At 39.3% G+C, this 15,170-nt stretch overlaps 1 protein-coding gene across 13 annotated transcripts in view; it reads right to left on the reverse strand.

Annotated features, from left to right (window-relative positions):
- Positions 1 to 15,170, reverse strand: part of relch (RAB11 binding and LisH domain, coiled-coil and HEAT repeat containing) — a gene marked incomplete at its 5' end in the record, with an annotated part of 30,811 nt that overhangs the window by 729 nt on the left and 14,912 nt on the right. For 3 of the 13 annotated variants that reach the window (XM_079488085.1, XM_079488079.1, XM_079488081.1), the window contains 18 exons: positions 1,799 to 1,869; positions 2,119 to 2,207; positions 3,597 to 3,713; positions 3,903 to 4,041; positions 4,680 to 4,743; positions 5,673 to 5,755; positions 7,198 to 7,297; positions 9,165 to 9,271; positions 9,357 to 9,436; positions 9,796 to 9,844; positions 10,023 to 10,146; positions 10,262 to 10,418; positions 10,678 to 10,825; positions 11,400 to 11,564; positions 11,670 to 11,810; positions 12,010 to 12,081; positions 12,617 to 12,707; positions 12,803 to 12,915. In XM_079488085.1, the coding sequence (XP_079344211.1) occupies positions 1,799 to 1,869; positions 2,119 to 2,207; positions 3,597 to 3,713; positions 3,903 to 4,041; positions 4,680 to 4,743; positions 5,673 to 5,755; positions 7,198 to 7,297; positions 9,165 to 9,271; positions 9,357 to 9,436; positions 9,796 to 9,844; positions 10,023 to 10,146; positions 10,262 to 10,418; positions 10,678 to 10,825; positions 11,400 to 11,564; positions 11,670 to 11,810; positions 12,010 to 12,081; positions 12,617 to 12,707; positions 12,803 to 12,915 (1,910 nt within the window). Of the gene's footprint in view, positions 1 to 1,798; positions 1,870 to 2,118; positions 2,208 to 3,596; positions 3,714 to 3,902; positions 4,042 to 4,679; positions 4,744 to 4,951; positions 5,116 to 5,672; positions 5,756 to 7,197; positions 7,298 to 9,164; positions 9,272 to 9,356; positions 9,437 to 9,795; positions 9,845 to 10,022; positions 10,147 to 10,261; positions 10,419 to 10,677; positions 10,826 to 11,399; positions 11,565 to 11,669; positions 11,811 to 12,009; positions 12,082 to 12,616; positions 12,708 to 12,802; positions 12,916 to 15,170 lie in introns of those variants that run through there. The other 10 variants (XM_079488087.1, XM_079488083.1, XM_079488088.1 and 7 more) reach the window with 7 other exon arrangements.

Genomic DNA, 15,170 nt, shown 5'->3' on the forward strand with positions numbered 1-15,170 from the left:
GAAAACAAATATTTAAGTTAGAGATTGCAAATCTGAAAGAATACGCACTCCTACTTTTTGGCGAGGGATACAGTCATATTTGGAGACGCTCAAAAGCACATATTCAAGAAAAGCATGTTTTACTATAATGAGCATATTGATAAAATAAATAAATGCCCTAAATCAAACAATTTCTTTTAATAAAAACAGTTTTTGGCCACAATGGACTACCATCGTAAAAAGAAAATCCCCCCAAAAAGTGCCCCAGAACTGTTTGCTTCTCTACATTGTTCAAAATATCTTCTTTTGTGTTGTCAGATTTGGATAAACTTGTGGGTGTGTAAATAAAGACAGAATTTTCATTTTCGGGTGAACAGTTCCTTTAAATGACCAAAAGTGTCACCTAAGATGCATTTCCTTCTAAAAACATTCATGCTTTAATGTCACCCACCCAGCTTTAGAAATATAAAAAGTAAAATCCTAGATGACTCATGGCAGAGAAACCCACACGGTTTGTGAGGGGCAGATGGACTGATGTATAATGGCTCTCAATGACAGTCAGAATGATAGACCTCTGTTAAGTTATAATGTTCAAACATTTATAAATATCTCAAAGAGCTGTGGCAGAAAACCACTGGCAGCGTTGTTCAGCTGCTCGCTGTGAAATCAAAGAGACACGTGCTGTTAAGATCAAGCCACATTTTAAAGTTAAAGGTTTAAAAGTGTGCCACATGTGTTTACAAGCCGGGGAAGCTACGTTTATAAACCTTCCCGAACACAATTCTCACTATAAAGTGAAACCGTATAACCATATATATTTTGTTACCCCTGTTAACCTATTATCTGCATAGCTGGACTTGTTTCAGGACTCTCTTGTTTTGTATGACCTTGTGGTCTCATGATAATACAAGACCCATCAGCTTCCTGGGCAGACTTGACCAACCTGTTGACATTTTGAAATAATGACCATCTACATTATTGCTTACATGTACGGTTTAAAACATTGTGTGTTTTATATATGACTTAAAGAAACAGTTCACCCAAAAATAAAATTCTGTCTTCATATACTCACACAGTCAATGATGTCCCAGAACAGTTTGTTTACAAGCATTCTTTCAAATATCTTTCTCTGTGTTCATCAGAACAAAGAGATCTATACAGATGTTGACAGATCTTAAATATTTGGGGTGAACTGTCCCTTTAAGAAACTCCCAGTTTTCTACTCAACCTGAAATGAAGGAATTAGATAAATAATGCTCACACTTGGTTAAATCTGTTCTTACTGTTTAAACCAGGATTTTTCTTAATGTGCTATTAGTTTTAATGTGAAACAACCCTTTCATGGGCCCACAGGCCCAGCGTGATTAAACCAGGTTTGCAATAATCATGTGGCCGAGCCAGTAGTTTGCAATGCTTGATGGGAAACCTCATTATGCTTGTGAGAAGTGGAGACGCTGAGTCAAAACCAAAGCTGGACTCAAACAGATAAATTGAGGAAATAAACATGTTAAAAGCTTTTCTGCCTAGAAAAGGGATTAGAAAGGTACACTTGAGTTCGCTGAGAGAACTGTTTCATGTATTTTTTATACATTTTTATATTGAATTAATTTATTTTGCTACTGAATAAGCACTTGCCCTGTTGTTTTACGGCAGAGTAGCGCCATACTGGCCAAGAAATTATTGAAGTTGGAATAAGAGAGGTAAAAGAAAAACACTGTATTCACTTGATTTTCCACTATAATGTACTTTTGTAGAGCTCCATTTAAATAAGCGGAAAAAAAACAACACTATAAAAACAAGTATGAAAATGACTTCTCACCCTTGTGCCTCTCCAATGCCTTTGTTCTCCACCTTTATTTCACATTCCTTTATCATGGAACTCAGAATAACCTAAAAGACAAACAAGTAAAGGCGGGAGTATTTTTAATGCGCTGCCAGGAAGTGTGACATACACGCAGACGCACACACACCACGTGTTCGGGGTGGCACATCAGCTGCCCATTACCAGGCAATTCAATAAATAGAAATTGTATGACACAAAGCACAAGAACAGTTAAAACATAAGATGTGGAAATGTTTTTCAATTTAAATTAGTATTGGCTTATAAATTAAGAAGTTTTCTAGATATAGATCGAGTACCTCGTGTTCTGGAGAAAGCTGTTCCATATCAGCCCTCAAACATCTCAGTCCAGGGAGGAAATGATTCACCATCAGCTCTTCAGAAATAACTGAAGCCCACGAGTTAAGAAAGGACAATATGTCTAACCTATTTAAACAAACTTTTGTACTATTCCAAACAAATAAGGCTATCCATTTTATAAAAATCTACACACATCAATTCACCTTGACCCAAAATGTAAACTTGTGATGTTACGGCGCATCAGAATACAGACACAAGGAGGTTTCACAAAACTGCATGGGAGGCAAGCCACTACTACAAGGGGGTCTTAACTAAGAATAAGTGGAGCGAAATGAAATATGTTACAGAACAACAGAAGAAGCATCTGCAGAGGCATGGGTGCTGGGAATCCTGACCAAAGGGCCGGGCTAAACTCTCTCTGCTCCAACTAACAACATCACAGAGCATTTAACGACAAATTCAGCCATCCACCCTGCAATTTAGTGTACAAAAACGGCTGAGGTTTATTTCCTTTCTTTCCCCGCCAGCGGGATATGCAAACATTTTCGAAACATTGAAGCACTCTGAAGATGAGGGAAAGAAAGAGAAAGAGCGAGCGAGCGATGGTGACTCCTATCCATCTTAAATAGTTGTCCATTGTTCAAAATTGAAAAAACAAGAAAAGTGGCCACACAGAGTGTGTGTTGGGTATTCAGTTGAAACTAGAGGTGGAATTGTGGTCAGCTGCCATACGCCACAAACTCTGTTAAAACTAAAGAAAACAGTGAAAAGATCACTTCTGCTTCCATACATCAGCAACGGAGGTGTGGAGAAAATCAACTTTTTCAACAGTTTTGGAGAGATAAACCATCATATGTGACCGAGGCTTACAAAAACAATAAATGGCTTGAATTGATTTGTCAGAAAGTAAATTTAAATGCTTCTCCAACAATATCACCGACGGCATGTTCATGGACCATCCGATGCATTATGGATAGGAAAATAGAAAAAGCTCTAATCTGATTGGCTGCAGAATTAGCAAAAGTCAAAGGTCTAACTACACAAGACAGATTATATGGCCACAATAAGTCAAAACTATATGACAGACAAAATTGCTAAGTGTTTAAAGGTCCAGTGCAAGAAATTAAGTGGCATCTAGCGGTGAGGTTGCGATCTGCATCCTTTCAAAGTTCTGTGTCAGCCACCAAAGTGCTAAGAAATGTTTTTGCTCATATTTACGAAACGTTCACTGCTGAGCAGTTTTTTAGTTTTGGGCTACTGCAGAAACAACACAGTTTATAACATGCAAGGGGACCCACAGTGTATGTAGATAAAAATATATCATTCTAAGGTAATAAAAACGTAACGTAAGGTGTTTATACACCTCTGAAGACATAGTTATGTGTAAATATTGCATTTCTGTCAATAGATCCTCGAAAGTAGAGAGTACCTTACATTTAGAAGTAATGTCTCTATTCAGTTGAACAGTAAAGGATACAACAGCAGGATAAGGCGCTGTAAGCCTCGAACAGTTGAGTGGCAATGTCAATTCTCTTAGTCTCCACCGTCTGCTGGTTATTACACAAAGCAAGTTTGTGCAAATGAGGAAGAACAACTGTTGGAAAAAACATACAGAGGACATTGTATAAAAAACAACAACACAATTACTCGCTCATATTATGCGTGTGTACTCAAGTGCAAATATGATCACAGAACCATAACAAGACTGCTGGCAAAAGGCTACTGTGTTTTCAACTTAGGTAAACACTCTTTCATTATATACGAGGTGCTAAAAGAGTCTTACATTCATCTCTGAAACGGGGTTCTGCATTGGGTCCCACTCTTCCAAACGTTTTGATAATTTCCATGTGCAAGGAATGTTGGTCCTGATACTGGGGGTCTTCCAGAAATGAGGCCAGCTGCATTTTCACTCTCTCTAACAGCTAATACAGCACACAGAGAAACAAACCAAATAAAAAAAAAAGTCTTCTTGATTGTATTTGGAAGTTTAGAGTTGTTCAGTCGTGATGTCAGCAAGTGTCGCCAGCAAGGGCTTCCTTAGGAATTTTTAATCAAACTTGGTTGCATTGTCTATGTTATATCGTTTTAATGTATCACAAAGAAATCACATATATTACAGTCATGGACAAAATGTGAATTCTGTTTATTACACGTTATTACATCGTTGTTGGTGGTCTCCCCATTTTTAATTGTTTTTATTTTCTCATAAATCATTACTATTGGTCATCATTCGTGTTTGTGGGTTTTGCAAAAATGTAAACAATAGAAAATATAAAAAACACTTGTCAACTTAGACAATACAATGATTTATTATTGGAAAAAAGTGTTTTCCTGTAGCAGTTTTGTAGATGCAAGGTTTTAGTCCGACAAGGACTAGGTTTATTTATTTAGCATTTATTTTAATAAATAAAAAATTAATAATTTTTTTCAAACTCTTGGACCCTCTTTGTCAGCTTGTAATGATTTTTTCAAACACCAAAATACTGTATGGCCTTGTAGTGCTAAAGTACAGAGGTGATATGTCATGTGCATGTCCACCATGTATCCCAGAACCTTGTACCTCTTTTTGCGTTACGGTTTCCATAATTGTTCCAAAGGCAGGTATTGTGGATATCCTCACTGAACTGAAAACAGAAAAAAACGTCACTATACAACCAGCATTCACATGCCTTTCCAATTAAAATGACACAAAATATCAAAAAGCAACAGAATCATGGCACACCAATCACATGAATGAAAAATATGGTAAGCAAGATGATTAATGTCACATGATCGTTCCCAGTGTGAAAACCAAACCAAACCAAACCAGACAACAAATATCCAACCCCCCCAGGAAAACAAGACAAAACTAATCATAACATCCAACCAAGATAATGCGGAGAGGACATGTGGCTTTAGCTGTGGTTAACTCACAATTCAGGACCACTGCACAAGGTAATTAGGGCTGGAGCTACTCGCTTGTCAATTAAGGCTTCGCTCATGCCTCGAAGAACCAGCTGCAAACCAGTCAGATGCAAAAGAGAGGGGGGTCAAACACAAATGGCCAAGAACCTAGCGAAGGGGTGGGGATTGTAGAGCTATGGGCCTCGGGAGGGAGCGACTCGCAGCCAAACATGCCATGAATCACATGTATGGATGAACCGATTGATGAACGGATTGTGAAAAGTGCCAGCTTTTCGAGCGTGTGGTGGTTAGTGTTGCCTGAATGAGAGTTGTTAGTACATCGAACATGTGAGACAAAATACACACGGTCTCTCAGGCCTTGGTTTCATCAGGAGAAGCAGATTTTAGCATTCATTTTTCATTTATAGACTGTTTTAAGGATTAATTTTACGGAGACTGACGACTCAATTGAATGTGATCTGGACAATTATTTTTGTGATTTAAATGATCAAGGAAAGTATTCAAATCTCCTTTTTCATCCATTTTGGCCCCGCCTACCTACATACCTCAGTGGGCGGAGCCCCACAGACAGCAATAATAAAGGTGTGGCCTCCTGAGAGAACCAAGGCGGAGGGAGGTGCGTGGATGAAGGAGGCAGGAGGAGACTTACATTTCAGGATCACTGGAGAGAGTGATAAGTGCTGGAACAACTCTCTGAGCTACTAGCGTTTCATTCACCCCCTTCACCAACAGCTGATTGGTCAGAGCAGGGGTGATATCACACAGGATGCATGGAAAGAACGAGCACAGTGTCATGGAACACCGCAGAGAGAGAGAGAGAGAGAGAGAGAGAGAGAGAGAGAAAGAGAAATAAAAAGAACACAAGAAACAACGGTAACAAACTAAAAACAGCGCAGACATACGACGACAACATGACGGAAGCCCAACGAGGCGCTGTACAGATAAATAAAAACAAAAAGACTACACAGGCCAGGCAAATTAAACTAATGCTACGGCCACAGATGAGGAGAAGAGGACTTTTCGGATGAAACTCTATTTCCACTCTTTGAATCTTTATTACACGGAGGGAAGGGGAGGTAATGAAAATGTGGGGGTTTGTCACGTAATCTTTGAATGACAGGAGCAAGCGTGCTGTGGTGCAACATACGGAGGCTTTAAAGCGACGAATTCAAATACATGTAGACATTCAGTGGTTTGATAGGTGTCGGGAATGAAGTGGCACAGGGGGCCCTAGAGGGAGTGTGGAGATATTCTGAGGACATATTTACTACCTCACACCAACCATAAACATTTTAATACATTTATATATTACAATAACTGTCTGACATTATAAAACAAAAGCAGTGTATGATAAAGCTAAACATTTGACTGGCCAAGATGACAGTGCCACTTTCCACAAATGAGGCATGAAACAAAGCCTTAGGAAAACTTATATTTGTTTTGCTTTCTCAACAAATCGTGAATGGAGTCATTTACCCATTGAAAAATATTTAATGTTAACCTTACATTTAGAACTAAAAATGATATAAACTGTTTGTTATTTCTGCATTTGTTACTAAATTGTTGGGACTTGTCTAATTAAATGAAAAACTTTTTTGTTAAAAATAAATAAAACATTGGTGAATAATAGGGCTGTCAAATGATTAAACACGATTAATCGTCCCACGAATATAAGTTGTGTTAACATAATATATGTCTGTGTACTGTGCATATTAATTTTGTTTTCATGAACACAAAAACAAACATATACATTTTTAGGAAAAGTTTGATTGTTTATATATTTACCAGTAATTAAAATCATAAATAAAGATTTATTCATTTTTGTATTTTTCTTAAATATATGCATCATATGTATGTTTTTAAAAATACAATATGAATATGCACAGTATACAGAAATATATTATGTAAACATAAACTTTTATTCTGGATGTGATTAATCACAATTAATCATTTGACAGAACAATTCTAGGTTTATTTAATGCTAAATAATGGTTCATTTTGTATCTCTAAAGCTTTTAAAAAGTGACAAGACAAAAACATACCACATTCACGGAAAGTGCCAGGTACAATCTTAAAAACAAACTTTCAGGGTAAGGGTATTGAAAATATGATTTTAGTAATTGCACAACTAAACAAAAAACTTGCAGATCACAGATTAAATGAGGAGATCTTACCTCAAACATGCGAGCAGCGGTGCAGCGTACCAATGCAGATGTGTGGACCACTCCATACCACAACACCGTTAGTAGCAGCTCATGATATGCTGGGTTTGCCCTGGAGACAGGAAGTAATTTGAGTCACAAAATGACAAATGATAGTCTTACTTAACCCGATCTTCTAGCTCATTAAATTGCATAAATTGCAGATTAGCATCAACCATCTAATATAAATAGTGGATAAGAGAAGTGTAACACATGATGACCTAAAATGTATCTTTAAAAAGGAAAAACAGCCTGACAAGCAACAATGCCATTGCTCAATCTAGGGCTTAAGACTTATTAAAGGGACAATTCAACCCCCCCCCAAAAAAACACACAAATACCATCATCATTTACTCACCCTTGAGTTGTTCCAAATCTGTTAAATTACGTAGATCTGATGAACATAGAGACAGATATGTGGAAGAATGCTTATAACCAAACAGAATTACAATGGTTGTCAGAAGTCCCCCAGAACTGTTTGGTTTCCTACATTCCTCAAAACATCTTCTTTTTTGTTCAACAGAACAAAGACATTTATAAAAAATGTTTTGTTAATGGTGGCCAAGAATTGTTTGGTTATAACCATTCCTCCCAATATACACTCACCTAAAGGATTATTAGGAACACCTGTTCAATTTATCATTAATGCAATTATGTAATCAACCAATCACATGGCAGTTGCTTCAATGCATTTAGGGGTGTGGTCCTGGTCAAGAAAATCTCCTGAACTCCAAACTGAATGTCAGTATGGGAAAGAAAGGTGATTTAAGCAATTTTGAGCGTGGCATGATTGTTGGCGCCAGACGGGCCGGTCTGACTATTTCACAATCTGCTCAGTTACTGGGATTTTCACGCACAACCATTTCTAGGGTTTACAAAGAATGGTGTGAAAAGGGAAAAACATCCAGTATGCGGCAGTCCTGTGGGCAGAAAATGCCTTGTTGATGCTAGAGGTCAGAGGAGAATGGGCCGACTGATTCAAGCTGATAGAAGAGCAACTTTGACTGAAATATCCTCTCGTTACTACCGAGGTATGCAGCAAAGCATTTGTGAAGCCACAACACGCACAACCTTGAGGCAACAGCAGAAGACCCCCACCGGGTACCACTCATCTCCTCTACAAATAGGAAAAAGAGGCTACAATTTGCACGAGCTCACCAAAATTGGACAGTTGAAGACTGGAAAAATGTTGCCTGGTCTGATGAGTCTCGATTTCTGTTGAGACATTCAGATGGTAGAGTCAGAATTTGGCGTAAACAGAATGAGAACATGGATCCATCATGCCTTGTTACCACTGTGCAGGCTGGTGGTGTTGTAATGGTGTGGGGGATGTTTTCTTAGCACACTTTAGGCCTCTTAGTGCCAATTGGGCATCATTTAAATGCCACGGCCTAACAGAGCATTGTTTCTGACCATGTCCATCCCTTTATGACCACCATGTACCCATCCTCTAATGGCTACTTCCAGCAGGATAATGCACCATGTCACAAAGCTCGAATCAATTCAAATTGGTTTCTTGAACATGACAATGAGTTCACTGTACTAAAATGGCCCCCACAGTCACCAGATCTCAACCCAATAGAGCATGTTTGGGACGTGGTGGAACGGGAGCTTCGTGCCCTGGATGTGCATCCCACAAATCTCCATCAACTGCAAGATGCTATCCTATCAATATGGGCCAACATTTCTAAAGAATGCTTTCAGCACCTTGTTGAATCAATGCCGCGTAGAATTAAGGCAGTTCTGAAGGGGGTCAAACACAGTATTAGTATGGTGTTCCTAATAATCCTTTAGGTGAGTGTATTTCTCTGTGTTCATCAGAACAAAGAAATTATCCAGATTTGGATTCTAAACTGTCCCTTTAACAGTTAAAGGAATTTCAACTAAAAATTTAGTTTGGCCGTGGACTGTGTGATTTAACAGTGTTGAGACACACTCACCCCAGCTCTACAAATGAAGCCTTCAGACTGTCAAGGGGAGCATGGGAAAGAGAAAGTGTGGTCATGACATCCTCTAAAAAGCCCACCAGAAGCTTACGGTCCTCCTCCTGAAACAAACAACGATTCAATTAGGAAGGGACTTTCCTTATTTATAACATCAGAGACCATAAAGCACGTAGATGTCACACCCACCTGATTGTAGCATGTCAGGACTCCGGTTGCATATATGGGTACTGTAGCCTTGGTAAGAATGCCATTTCCTGCTGTGGCGTCTGCAGGATATATTCCGTGTTCATTTGAATTTCAATTTTATTTCATAACTTTGTGTATTTTCGTATCAGTTACATTAGAAGTTATTCAAATTCATAATAATTCAGTAACACTAAAGTCATTAAACTGATGCAACATGCAAAGTTTTGTGTTTTGTTTTAACCAGACCCTTTTTTTAACTCCGCAAACATTCAAAGAATGAAAGACGAAGTTCTGTTTCCAAATCCCATGAAAAGTGGAAACACATATTTGACACACTTGAGAAACAGAGACGTGTGTGTGTGTGTGTGTGTGTGTGTGTGTGCCCGCTCCTCCTCTCACAGCGGGGGTGTTATTCTTGGTGAACTGAACAGCCACTCACCCACATTCTCCTCAGAGAGCCGCAGGATTTCTTGGAATTGAGGTTTTACCTTCAAAAATGAGGGGAAAACAACCCTTAAATTAAGCTAAAACTGCTAAACTGTGTACCTAAAATGGCTGATTTGCAGCTCAAGATCTATTTAGGTACTTGGCCCAACAAAGAATTAAAAAATGTATTAATATTTTTAGGTGCCACGGATAAATAGTAATGTCTTTGTTTGTTCCTACCTTAGTGTTGGTGAAGATTTTCCCAAACGTTCGACAAAATCTCCAAAAGAATCTGGAGAATTCATGCACGCAGGTGGATGAAGTGACATTGATGCGTCCAACAATCTCTATTACCTGTGGTAAACTGAGGAGAGAATTCAAAATGAAATATTACTTTTACATACTGTACATATTATCAGAATTATTATTTCTTATTTAAATTGTTGCTAGGGGGAATAGAAAACGTGTCATCCACTCACAACTGGTTGACCACCCAAAGCAAACTGTCCCATCCTGTAGTTCCTTCATGCTGGAGCTGATGATCATATAACTGCAGCAGAACTGCCAACTGCTCTCGGCTGCCCACGATGGTGGCCACGTCCTGCAACGGGGAGGCCGGCCGCGGGAACCGGGTCACTGCGGGGTCACACACACACAGGAGCTGCTTTTATAACCAGGAATACACTAAAAAAGCACAACTGCGCAAATCATCTGACACAACCGCAGCGTGTAAATGAAAGAGTACTTTGATAGAGAGCCCAAAACCAGAGAGCAACCTCAACATGGCAGGAACCCTACAGTGACACAGAGTCAGGCGCCAGGTCAGCGTTGCTAAACGTGGCCTGACTGAGAACGTTAGCAAAAAACGTGCGTGTTGACGTTGGACGTCCCTCACCCTCGATAGGAGGAACGTCGCCATGGAGTTTGGCTCGGCTGGTGAACGGGGCGTTTTGCAGGATCACAGCAAACAGAGAAGGGATGATAGACTGAAGCGCCGACAGATACATATGTAGTTTGTGTTCATCTAAACCATATTCACCCTGCTAGAGAGAAAGAGAGAAAGAGAGAGAAGAAAAAAATGTAATGACAAAATTTTGAAATAAAGTAACTAGAAAAGTATTTGTTGTGCAATATTTTCTTTAACTCTGCAATGACACACTTCCTAAAAACATGGAAACCTGTCAAAACCTTAAATGGTTAATAGTTAAATTTCCTTTAAATATAAAATTCTGAAAATTTTGGATTAAAAGAACCAAAATTAAAGTGGTTCTCAGACTGGGTTCACAAACAGATTTTGTGGCATTTTATGATATATAGAAATGTATATTACATTTTATGCAATCGCGCATCAGAAAAAAAACACCACCAACAAAAGAATTGATGATACAGAACTGTATAACTGAATTTATTTTGGTTTAATTAAAATTCTAAGTTCAAGATTATAAGTCTTTATTTGGGGGGGGGGTGGCGCAAAGCGATGCCTTTTAACAAAAAAGTTTGAGAACCACTTATTTAGATTTTAAACTTTGTTTGAATAATGGGCTGCACAATATTAAAGAAAATTGTGATGATATGCTTTATAATTTGTGAAATCAATTTTAACTTTATGGTTTTCACCTTGAGCAGTTTCTCGATGCGTGTGAGGAGAGAGGGGATGAGCTGGGACTGTAGGTTACCCAGTTCTGTGCACCATGCGGCAAAGGCAGGAATAAAGACTTGGTGGGTGGCGCTGACCACCCTCTCCGACGGGTCACCCAGAGACAGCAGCATCAGTTCAAAGCCCTAACAAGTCCAAAAAACAAGCAACCGCTGATAAAAGACTGCTTTAAACTAGTGAAAAGAATCCTTGTACAAAAACGTTAGAATATGACCAAATGACCATCACACCTGGAAGTATTTATCTGGATCATCTATGTAGCCCATGATGATGCCTAAACTTTTCACGACGGCCTCTCGGACCATGTCGGCTTTATCTTCGGCCAACATCTGCTGGAGCATGGACAGAACCAGGGAGCTTCTTATCTCCATCTGCACACACGTAAACATACACAAAGAGACACTTTTGTGTTACTATCCCGGCTCTGACCTTTGAGTAAACTTATAGATTTGATTTCATTATGATTATTATTTCATTACAATCTTATTTGACAACCACAACATCGTTCAAAGCTGTACATGGTTGATGTGTCCTGCTTTGTACAGCTTTTAAAGAAACGGCGTCTCTTACGGGTAAATAAGGGGCCAGGGCTCCGCAGGCTTCCGCCACCAGAAGTCTTCTCTCAGGATACTTGTGGTTTATCTGAGTGCGAGAAATACACACGCAACACAGACGTACACAAAGAATTAAAGACATAACATGCCAGCGTCACTTGCAGAGTTGACCACAGAAGTGCAGATCAATCAGTAATATTTTTGTGAGAAAATTGAAATTGTATTTGTACTTTTCTCAATGGAAGTAGTTGGGGAGTGAATTTCACTAAAAACTAACTGTAAACATTGAAAGTATAAAGCGGCCCCAAAAAGTCCTTGGGGTCCGAAACATATAAGTATAACTGTCACCATATAGATCAAACAAACTTTCCCCATCAAAATATTATTTTTATTTGAATTATTTTTATATTGCAATATTGTAGTGTTTATTATTCAATTCAATATTATAAATGATTTATCCATTCAGGTAATTTTTTATTTATGTGCCCTCAAAATCTTAATAAAAAAATAATCTTCTCATATATTGATACTATATCTGTCCAATAGCCAGGCTTTCAACGTCCAACCAATTGCATTCCATTTCCAACTGTAAACATGACAAACTCAAGAGAAGTCCCGCTAACCTGTTCCCAGCACTGTGGCAGAAGTTCGGCCTCCACCCGGGTGGGACCCACTTGACGGGCGAAAGCAACACACCCGGTCAGGATCATCTGCCTGAAAATGAACATCACAAATGAGCATTATCAGAAAAGATACTGGCAACCAAATGGCAGGCGTACACATGTGAAGATTCCCGTCGCTGCACACACCTCTGCTCATCGTCAGGTCTCTTGATAAGATTAAAGAGGATGTGAAGCAGCTGGTCTCTTTCTTTAGGTTCTGGATGCAGGCAAGCCGTACACAGGATGAGAGGTATCAGCTCCTGTGGACACACACGAGGACAGGTCATATATGTGTTTGGGACATACGGACATTAGGACACGCATGCACGAGGGCTCGGAGAAAAAAACTAAAGCAAGCGGGTTTTTGAGGGTAGTTCAGAAAGACCTTCACCACAAAAGGAGAGAATCTACACAGCAGTAAACCACATCACGAAGACGTTCTGTGTAAGCTAGAGCTGTCAATTAAAAAAAAGAGGTGTTAAAAATGATCATGTAATTGTGTTTATACAAAGATTTGTGTGGAAATATACTAAGAGATACAATCTCGACATTCCCTGAAGCATTTTCAGGCGTAATCCAGTGCTGCGTGGCGATTTACCGAAAGAGAGTCGAATCCACGTATCCATCCAAAGGAACGCTCACCAGCACAACACATATCACGTTACGGAACAGGCAATATGCCCTCGGTACACGTCTCACAGCCAAACAGCAGTTACGAGCAATTTTCCACGACGATCCAGAATAGAAACAACAGAGCAGGGTTCGCATAAAATTTGGTAAGAAGGCAGAGAAGTGTTTATTTTCTCAACATTTATCTCATCCTGAGACGTGACTGCATGCAAACCACAGTCTCAAACGGGCGCTTGAAGGTGAACGAAAGTTAAGCAAATATGTGGCAGGATTGTAGGCAGTTTGACGCTATGCTTGTTTGTTTGGACGGTGCTCTAAAAACACCCAGTTCTGTGAAAGTCACCTGTAAGCTTTCAAGAGTTACAAACTTTAATAAACATAAAAACATCGTCGGAATGTAAAGAGCAGTCTATTGGAGACAGTAGTGAACCGTTCATCAGTAGTGACTCTCTCTGTGTGTGTGTGTGTGTGTGTGTGTGTGTGTGTGTGTGTGAGAGAGACAGTATAAAGTGACAGTTTTGAATAGAGAGACATTTATAATGTGTTTGATTTGGCACTGGTCCAAAATAAGAGCGTGTACTGTATATGTCGACTGTACTAAACATATGGGGTACAGAAACTGGTACTATAAACAGGGATATAATGTATGACTTTCTAAGGCAGAACACATGAGAAGATATTTGGAAGAACGTTGGAAAGCGATCAACATTGGCACCCATTGACTTCCACTACATGGAGATAATGTCGATGCATACACTCAATTGGTATCGTATCGGCAGATCACTCTGAACAATCGGCGTCAGTGGAGAAATGTAGTATGGGTGCATTTCTAAAATAAACACTATCCTCTTGGTTTGGTTATTACCCAATACACTAAAATCCATACATCAAGTTTGGCTAAAACGTGGAAACACTATTGGTATCAAAATAAATATGTTCTCAACTAGCCCAATCTCTAAACAGAGAACACCCAAACTAAACAAAAACTTGAAAGTTTGCATTCCTTGTCACCCCTAAAGTGTTTCCCATGAAATCTTGCATTTAAATGCGATTTTGCAGCTTTGCCATGAGCCTGCATTGACTCATTCCCTATAAACAAAAACATCAAGTGCTACACATAAAAATTATTCGCAGCAGAAAGCATGGAGAGCCAATAAGAATGCAATGCAACTTGCACACACGCAAAAACATCGTTTACCAAGACCACAGGGAGATTTGGGCTGTTGCTAACACACAATATATGAACTGTTCTCTCTGGCTTCTTATCTATTTTACCACAACACGGTACTCAATAACCTGAATAGCCTTTAATTGCAAAACACTTTATCTTTACAATACAGTTCTTGTTGATGACCCAAATTATATTGCAAGGCAGGTGTTTCAAACTAATTCATCGACACCAGATGCCAGACTCGAGCGGAAAAGCTAAGAGGGTGTGTCTGTACACGAGTAAGATTGAATTCAGGAAAGAAGGCTTAGGCGGATGCAAACTGACAGTCTGAGTTTATATCGAGGGTTCAAAGTCTATCGAGCAGTTCGCTGTTCGGGCGGGTACAAAGGGATCTCCGTTCCTAGTGTGGTGTTTGTTTTCACTCTGCTTCGTCTTGGAAAGCATCCAATCCATCTTAAACCGTCACCTGGCCCCATAAAACAGAACTGCCCTATGCAAATCAGCGGGGCCCGAAGGGGGAAAGCTGTGGGAATAACTTGGAACAGTACACACCTTTGGGTTCCTGCTCAATAGATGTGAACTGTGCGCATGTGTGTTTTAAATAAATGTTTTATCATTTTAACCAAGTCAGCTCATTAAAAACAGGCGGCAAAGAAAACTATTTAAACACAGACAATGTTTCATCAGATGGAAGGCGGCCAGTGTTACTGCTAA

Source organism: Barbatula barbatula (genome assembly GCF_947034865.1).
Source record: "Barbatula barbatula genome assembly, chromosome: 23".
Lineage (NCBI taxonomy): Eukaryota > Metazoa > Chordata > Actinopteri > Cypriniformes > Nemacheilidae > Barbatula > Barbatula barbatula.